This window comes from Mesoplodon bidens, assembly GCF_964165515.1.
Source record: "Mesoplodon bidens genome assembly, chromosome: 5".
Lineage (NCBI taxonomy): Eukaryota > Metazoa > Chordata > Mammalia > Artiodactyla > Ziphiidae > Mesoplodon > Mesoplodon bidens.
In genome coordinates this window covers 12,710,228-12,718,795 of record NC_138161.1, presented here as the reverse complement: position 1 = coordinate 12,718,795, position 8,568 = coordinate 12,710,228, and the positions used below count along the sequence as shown (strand labels likewise).

Here is an 8,568-nt window from a genome sequence, read left to right as displayed (position 1 = left end):
GGGGCTCCCGGCGGGCGCTGCCCGCTGCCCCCCTCCCCCCCCTCCCCCGCGGCGGAAGTTGCGGCCACCGGCCCTGAGCGGTGGCCAGTTTGCGGCGCCCACGCGGCGGGGTCCCGGCTTCCCGGTGCGCTCGGCGGCCCCGCGCAGTCCGGGGCTCGGGCCGGGGAGACGAGGCTGCGGAGTCCCTCGCGGGCTGCGCGTCCGGGCTGACCCTGGGGAGGGCGCCGGGCGCCGGAGGGCCCTGCCCGGGTCCCCGGCCGCGCCGTTGCCCCGCGATGGGGACGCCCTCGTCTCCTCTCGCCCCGCGCGCCTCCCCCTTCCCGCTGTGGCCTCGCGCGGCCTGAAGCCCGTGGGCAGCGGCCTGAGCCCATCTCCGTCCGGGGCCCGCGCATTATAAGACGACCCGTTTGCCTTGAAGGTGGGGTGGCGGAGGGATCTGTCACCCTGCCTCCACATGACAGGGAGTGACAAAAGTGGTCCTCATCCGGCCGTTTTGAATTTGGTTTAACAAGAGGGAAATGTTGTACCCCTGACGCTAAATTATTTTTGCCTTTTGTGGTATGTGGAAACTCCAGTAAAACTCTCTGGGTGTAACTGGCTTACCACCGAAGCTTCTATTTATTGAGCCCTTTTGGGGCCTCTCCCTGCTCTGGGCCCCCCGGGCATGCAAAGTGAGTTGGGGCACAGACCCTCAGGGACCTCCCCTGCTGCAAGGGAGCCAGACCCTCACAACAGAGCAAGGTGGACCCTGACGGGGCGCAGGGAAAGCTCTGGGTGCTATAGTGTCTCGAGAAGGAGGTGATCCCTGAAAGGCTAGAACAAGACCAGATGGGCCGGAGGAAGGGCAGGAGGGGGTGGTGGGAACACGTGAAGATGAGGAAAGAGCAGAGCCCATCAGGTGCTCCGGGTCCTGAGAAAGGGAGGGTGGAAGGGGAACAGGATGAGCCGCCGGTGGAGGCCGGTGGGACCCAGCAGTTGGCGTCAAAGGGCTCTGGACCTGATCCTTAAGGCAACAATGGGGAGATGCCATGCTGCTACATTTTCCAATATAACAAGGCAGGCCATCCATCCAGTGCTCAGAGCAGGCGTTCACCCCTCTGTGTGTGGAAGTAAGAGACTCCACGCCCGTCACGCCTGCAGCTCCCCACCCGGACCACATGGGGTACGGGGTACGCATGCATTTCCTGTCCCATCTCTGGAAACTGGCCTCTCAGACTTGTCACCTGTAGCCTGGAAGAGACTCTGCCACACCCAGAAACCTGTTGCTTCCTCTAATGGAAGGTCTTAGCCCCAGGCAGGGTCGGGGACTTCCTGGTCCCCTTTGTGAATGCCATCCTATACTCTAGTGGAGCGCACCCCACCTCAGGACTCGCTCTCCAGATTCATCTCTCTGTTCACCCTGATCCCCCATCTTCCAGATTAATCTCAATGGGGGGAGGGTGTAGTGGCCTAGCATCTCAGGGATGGCGTGAGAGGGTGGATGGAGGTGTCAGACTAAGCCACTGAGGCCCCTAGGACTTGGGATCTTGTGGGCTGGAGTTTGAACTCAGCCCCTGCCCTGATCTTCAGTCTTCAGTATCTTCATCTGTAAAATGGGAACAATGTGCCTTCTTCTTAACACCAAAGGGCTGTTGCGGAGCTTGGGTAAGATAACAGTTTGTAAGGTGAGATCTATAAAAGTTAGCTCTGGGTCATTCCTTGGTCCGATCCCAACTTCATTCCACTGAGAACTTGGGGGGGCATGTTAACTTCAATGGCAGGGATCCTTAGGAGCAGGTGACAGTCATGGGCTTGATGGGGAGGCAGGTGATCCAGATGCAGGGATTGACTGGAGGGAAGGGGCTTTTAGTTTGGGGTTTTTTTGTCTGCTTTTTTGTTTGTTGTTTCCCTTTTTTTTGTCTCCTTTTTTGTTTGTTGTTTCCCTTTAGGTGACACCTAAGCATGAGCCAGGCCAGGGCAGGGGGGTCCTTTATGCTCAAAGCCTCACAGTCACAAGTATTAGCAGAATAAAGAGATCACAAAGGGAGGATATTATTCAACCCTCTCACCCCCTCCTCAAATCTCACAGCAGACACACCCTTAGAGGCCACAAGTAGCTTCTAGAAACCCATTTTAGCAATGAGAGCCTGAGGCCAAGAGCAGACAACCCGAGATCCCTAAGTTTTGGATGCCCACCACCTCACTGGCTCCATCACCATGCTGCCTTCCGGGACCTGCCCCTCTGCTCAGGGGACCTTGACCGAATGGCCACACTCCTCTGAGGGTCAGTTTCCCCATCTGTAAAATGGGAGTAAGTAATACCTCCCTCCTAGGTCAGGGAGAGATGAAATGAGATGAAGTCTGTCCAGACCCACTAGGCACAGCTTAGGTCACCTCTAAGTGGTCATTAGGTGGAAGTCACTACCCCTGTCATTCTAAATGCTCCCATATCCCCAGCAATCCAGATTACAGACCTCCTGGTTTACTGTGTAGACCGAAGAAATACACACGCACCTTCCACCACATTTACATGAACTTTGCCAGTTTGGTTTCACACCAGCATATTTGCACGTGTGTGCATTCCAAAGTATTTAGCAAGCACCCTCCACGTGTCAGGTCCTGTGCTAGGCGCTGGGGCCGGGGATGACCCGGACCACTCCGGTCACTGAGTCTCACAGGGAACACAAGGTATTTGTTTGCAGAGTTCTGCCTTCCAAGCGGTCTGATCGCTCACGTTTGGACGCCGAACGCTAGCATTCCGCTTCCCTTCTGGTTTCCGGACCGGGAGCGGTGGCTGCAATCTTTTTTCTTTTCTTTCCGGGAGCCTCGCCTCCCACCACCAGCCCCGTCCCGCCCTGCGCAAGGACGCCGCTCTCCTTGGCACTCGGGCTGAGACGCTGCCTGAATGTGCGCAGGAACTCGAAGAAGGGAAAGGCGAGAACAGGAAAGAAAGGCCCGGGAGGAACCCGGGAAGAAGTGGGAGGTCTGCGCCTTTGGAGCCCCGCGCCAGCCCGCCCCGGCCCGTTTGGCACCAGCTCCTCCCGGGCGGCCAGGCGGCTGAGCAAAGGCCGGCCTGACACTCACCCGGCCTTTTGTGGGAAGGAAACACAAAGGAGAGGGAAAAACACGTCTTCCGTTTTGACGGAGGAGGCCGACAGCTCCAGGACGCCTGGGCCAGCCAGGAACTCCCGGAGCCGGGCCCATTAGCCTCGGCAAGTGAGCACTCAGTTTCGCGGGAAGGGGCTGAGGCCCAGCTGCGCGCGCGGGTGGGAACCGCGGTGCCCGGGACACTCCCAGGACGCGCACACCAGGCGCAGGGCGCAAGACCTGGACAAGTGCCGGGCCGCCTCGAGGACCCACAAGACAGCAAGCGCCACTGGCCGAGCTCTAGTTTCTGATTATTCCTGGAGGGGGCAGGAGGACTCTCGGGGACAGAGCGAGAAGTGTTCAGCAAACGACTTGCCCAAGGGCTGAAGAAGCCCAGGGGACATAGACCGCCCCCACCTCCCGAGCAACTTCTGGAGACTGGAGGATGTTGGGGAAAGGATGCCCGGAGAAGGGGCCCGCAGCCTCGAGCTGCCAGCCCGAGCTCCGGAAGTGGGGAGTGAGGATCGCGAGGGGCCGCTGCACCGCCTCCGAATAGCCACCACTGCCTCGGCTCGGTGGCGCGGCGCTGGGGCCCGGAGCGTCCTTACGCGCGTCCACGCGGGAACCTGGCCAGTAAGCCAGCTCTCCTGCCTCCGTACTGTGCCTTCCCAGGCTCGGAACCCGCGCCGTGCCAGGAGGGCCCCCCCACCCATCTTCGCCCCTGCTTCCGACTCCAGGCTTTGGAGCCAGCGCGTAAAGAACCGCGCACTCTCGCGGACCGCGCAGGACGGTCGCCGGTGGCAAAAGCAACAAAAGGAACGGGGGCTCCAGGACACGTGCCGCCGGCTGGACTAACCTAAGCGGCTGCAACCCAGGCGCGCACTCGTTGCGCCCGCTGGTGTTTATTAGATACACTGGCGTGCTCACAAGTCCACGCCCCGGCTGGTGGCCCAGAGCTCACAGCCCCACGAATGTCCTCACCGTCGGTGGCCGGGGAAGCCCAAGGAATGACCCGCAAATACCCGGGCTCTGCCAGCTCCCCACCCCCTCTCCCTGCGTTCTTCCAAGCGCCAGACTCGCCTAACTGAACGGTGCTGGGTCATCCTCCGTGACCGGTGGACGACACATCTCCACGCTTCAGTTCTTCATGTTTTAAATACATATTTAACGGATGGCTGCAGAGCCAGCTGGGAAACGCGCGGGTTGAAAAATAATTCCCCAGAAGGCACGAACTGGGGCATGGGGGAGAGCCCCCTTGGCTTTCTAGTGGAGACAGGGCTGGAAGACTTATCCAGAAACTGGGAGCAATAATATGGGTTTCTTTTTGTATTTGTTTATTTTGTAACTTTCCTACTTGAAGGCGAATTATTCGCTAAGTTTATTTGTTTGCCTTTTTTTTTTTTAAAGCCGTACATGCAAGTTAAAAGTTCCCAAATAACGGAGGTAACCAGAGGCCGGTCACATTCCCTGGGAGAGAGGGCTGAGGTGCGTTTGTGTGTCTGCAGTATAAAGGGCTAGGGTCCTGGATCTGAAGAAACAAACCTCTGTACTTGAAATGTACAGGTGTGAGAAATTCAACTAGCGAAAATGTGTGAGGTTAGGGAGACGGCGGCCGCCTCTACTATAAAGGAACCACCAGTGCTCGCATCTGCAGTACTGGCAGGGCTGCGCTGTAAAGGGTTGGCTTTTTTTTTTTTTTTTCCCCTGTAGGCCTGCTACAGACAACAGTCTCTTGATTTTTCCCATCTGTAAAATGGGTGGAGGCGCCAGTACCACATGGAACTACCTCAATTAGGCGCTTCTCCAGATCGGGTTGAATTCCTCACGGTCAAGGATTTCCGGGTTTGGGAGCTAGGCTGCGATGGGTAAAACGTGATCCACCGCGGCCGCAAGCGGTTGGATCTTTCTGTCTGGCCCACGGTGTGGAGAGATCTTCGCCCAGGCTTGAGGTTTCTTTTTACAGACAAAACAGCTTTGTCCCCTACCCCATGGCGTGGTGACCACCACAAAGATGGTGCAGAAAATACCGTCACCTGGTTCCCGTGCTGTGAGGGGATGCTTAGCTCTGAGCTCGACTCTCCCCTCGTGTTAGCGTGGTTACTATGCGGAAATACCTCGTCCCTGTGTCTACACCACCGTCAACTTTATGAAGAGTGTGATTTTTTTCAAAACACCGTTCTGGAGTCGGTCCCCTCTTTTCTTCCCCGCCTTCTTCCTCGCAAGGCCCTGCACCCAGCTGGGGGCGCTACTGGCCGCCGGCCGAGCTGCGGCAGCCGCCACCTCTTAGAGGCGCGCTTAGAGTGCGAGAAAAGTAGGAGGTTTGTGCCTGGTTATCTTGTACGTTTGCGGCTCAAAATGCCCACGTGTTGATGAAACCCATGAGGTGGGAACAGGTGGCGAGAACACACACACACACACACACACACATACAGAGAGAGAGAGAGAGAGAGAGAGAGAGAGAGAGAGAAAGGGCGGAGACTCCAGCCCCAGCTCCTGGGTCGCCAGGGTTATCCGCGCGCATCCCCAAAATCCGAGCGCCTTGTGTATCAGGTTAGTTTGTGTGCAGAGCCCCCATCCCGTCCCATCCCATCTCCCAGCCTGACTTTGTGTTCCCGTATTCTAATAGAAATTTGACCATGTTCCCTCCTCTCTCACTCGGTCCCAACCGCTGCCCTCTGCACTTCCCCCGCGAGCCCGCCCTCCGCCTCCCCTTAGCCTCTCACACGCCCCCTCGGGGTCCTTGCTCCAGTCCCTCCCCAAGAATCTCCCGGCCGCGGGCGCTCATTGGCTGTGAGCGGGGAGGAGGCGTGTGCCCGGCCCGGCGAGTTTCATTGAGCGGAATTAGCCCCGATGACATCAGCTTCCCAGCCCCCCGGGCCGGCCCAGCTCATTGGCGCGGTGGCCCCTCCAGGACCTGCACTTTGTTCCCCGCCCCCGCCGCGGCCACCGCCGCCGTCGCCGCTGCCACCGGGCTATAAAAACCCTCCGAGCCGGCAAAGGTGCGGATGCTTATTATAGACCGACGCGACATCAGCGCCTTGGCCCGGTTCTCTGCTGCAGCTTTTGGGAACGAGCTCCTCTAATTGCATCCACAGTAAGTGTCCCCGCCCCCCAGCAACTCCAGCCTACATCCCAGGGACAGACGCCCCTCACTTCGGCTGCGACCCGGGAAGCTCCGTTAAAGGGGACGCAGATCCCTCCCCTGCCCGCCTGTTCTCCCGAGCGGCTTCGCTGCTCTGACCCTTCCCACAGTGACCGCAGCACACCTTTCGCCCAAAAGCGAGAAGTCGGGGCAACAATAGCTTCTTCTGCCCAAGTCCCGGTCAGCTGGCGAGTCCCCGGCTGGCCCCGGAGGCAGCGCGTGAAATCTGGGCCCGGCGCGGGCGCTGGGTGCCGGCCTATGAGCGTGTGTGTGCTGCGCGCTGTCGATGGAGATAAGGTGGATGCTTTTGAGGAACCAAATAAATAGTTCTCCATTTAGAGCTCCACCGTCCGAAAGAAAAGCCCTCACTTGACACTCTTTCATTCCAGCCCTGGAGATCCTGCTTCCCCATTCCTAATAAAAGGCATAAAAACCCTGGAATGCCACCCTCACTGAGGGGCACCCCATCCTCCCTGGATTAAACCACCTGTGGATGAGAGCGGGGGGAGGTAGCAGGGAGGGAAAGAGAGATGACTTTAGCGCACCTGCACGCCGCAGGAAGGAAGGCCGGAGACAGCGAGGTGCACCAGAAGCGACCGGCTCCACGCGCCTGCACCCCGCGCTGCGGTACAGGCGGGAACAGCTTTTCTGTCTCACTGACCGAGTGCCTCTCGATCTCAGTCTCGATTCTGATCTCTCTCTCGTGTTTCTTCTCCTCTCCGCAGTAGGCGTCCGTGGAAGCTCTGAGGACCGAGGGAGGGAGGACCCTGCGAAAGCTGCGACTATCCCTCGGGGCCATGGACTCGGACGCCAGCCTGGTGTCTAGCCGCCCGTCGTCGCCAGAGCCCGATGACCTTTTCCTGCCGGCCCGGAGCAAGAGCAGTGGGGGCAGCGGCTTCACGGGGGGCACCGTGTCCTCGTCCACGCCTAGCGACTGCCCGCCGGAGCGGAGCGCAGAGCTGCGCGGCGCCATGGGCGCGGCGGGCGCGCACCCGGGGGACAAGCTGGGCGGCGGTGGCTTCAAGTCCTCCTCGTCCAGCACCTCTTCGTCCACGTCGTCAGCGGCCGCGTCGTCCACTAAGAAGGACAAGAAGCAGATGACTGAGCCCGAGCTGCAGCAGCTACGCCTCAAGATCAACAGCCGCGAGCGCAAGCGGATGCACGACCTCAACATCGCCATGGACGGGCTGCGCGAGGTCATGCCGTACGCGCACGGCCCGTCGGTGCGCAAGCTCTCCAAAATCGCCACGCTGCTGCTGGCGCGCAACTACATCCTCATGCTCACCAATTCGCTGGAGGAGATGAAGCGACTGGTGAGCGAGATCTACGGCGGCCACCACGCCGGCTTCCACCCATCGGCCTGCGGCGGCCTGGCGCACTCGGCGCCCCTGCCCGCCGCCACCGCGCACCCCGCGGCCGCCGCCCACGCGGCGCACCACCCGGCGGTGCACCACCCCATCTTGCCTCCGGCCGCTGCGGCCGCCGCCGCTGCTGCGGCCGCCGCCGCGGTGTCCAGCGCCTCCCTGCCCGGCTCCGGGCTGTCGTCGGTCGGCTCCATTCGGCCCCCTCACGGCCTGCTCAAGTCTCCGTCGGCGGCGGCGGCAGCCCCGCTGGGGGGCGCGGGCGGCAGCGGCGGGGGCGGCGGCGGCTTCCAGCACTGGGGCGGCATGCCTTGCCCCTGCAGCATGTGCCAGGTGCCGCCCCCGCACCACCACGTGTCGGCCATGGGCGCCGGCAGTCTGCCGCGCCTCACCTCCGACGCCAAGTGAGCTTGGCCGGTGCAGGCGCGCTCTGGCGAGCGGGGCGGGAGGGGGCGGGGGGGGCGGAGGCTGCGGGGAAGCAAGGACTGGCCGGCGCTGGGCCCTGGGAGCTCAGTTCCAAGGAGGAGCGCGGCGCCGTGGGCTGGGGGTGGGGGCAATGGTGAGGACGCAGCACCCAGGAACGGAAGCAGTGGGGGCGCGCACTGCACAGTGGGGAGTGACAGGGGCATTTGCTCCGGGACCTGGTTCAACCCCCTCTGGCTTTAAACAGCGCTGCTCGGGTAGACACCGTTTTATATGAAGGCACAGCTACGTGCATCCCTTCCTCCAAACCCCCCTTCCCCCGAAAAAGAGGTGATTCTAAAAACTGTAGTTTCCCTGCGAACTTGGCCTCACACGGCCGGGGCAGCCCTTGGTTATACCGGGGAGGAGAGGAGGGAGGGGAGCGTTGGAGACTTCCTTTGCTGCCTCCTCTCTGGGCGGGAAGGAGACTCTCAGCCACACTCCAGAAGCGGCTGTCCGGGCCTTGCCCTCACGGGTCGTCCCTGGCCCAGGGCCAGGGGTACCAGTTGGTCAGAAGCTGGTATTTTGTACCAGAAG

At 60.8% G+C, this 8,568-nt stretch overlaps 1 protein-coding gene across 1 annotated transcript; it reads left to right on the top strand.

Moving 5' to 3' along the window:
- Positions 1-6,071: 6,071 nt before the first annotated feature.
- On the top strand, positions 6,072-7,977 carry OLIG2 (oligodendrocyte transcription factor 2; the record flags this gene model as incomplete). The annotated part of the gene is made up of 2 exons (XM_081235161.1): positions 6,072-6,160; positions 6,937-7,977. Exon 2 carries the CDS (start codon positions 7,006-7,008, stop codon positions 7,975-7,977), a length of 972 nt encoding a protein of 323 aa, XP_081091287.1. The 5' UTR covers positions 6,072-6,160; positions 6,937-7,005.
- Between the last annotated feature and the right edge of the window lie 591 nt (positions 7,978-8,568).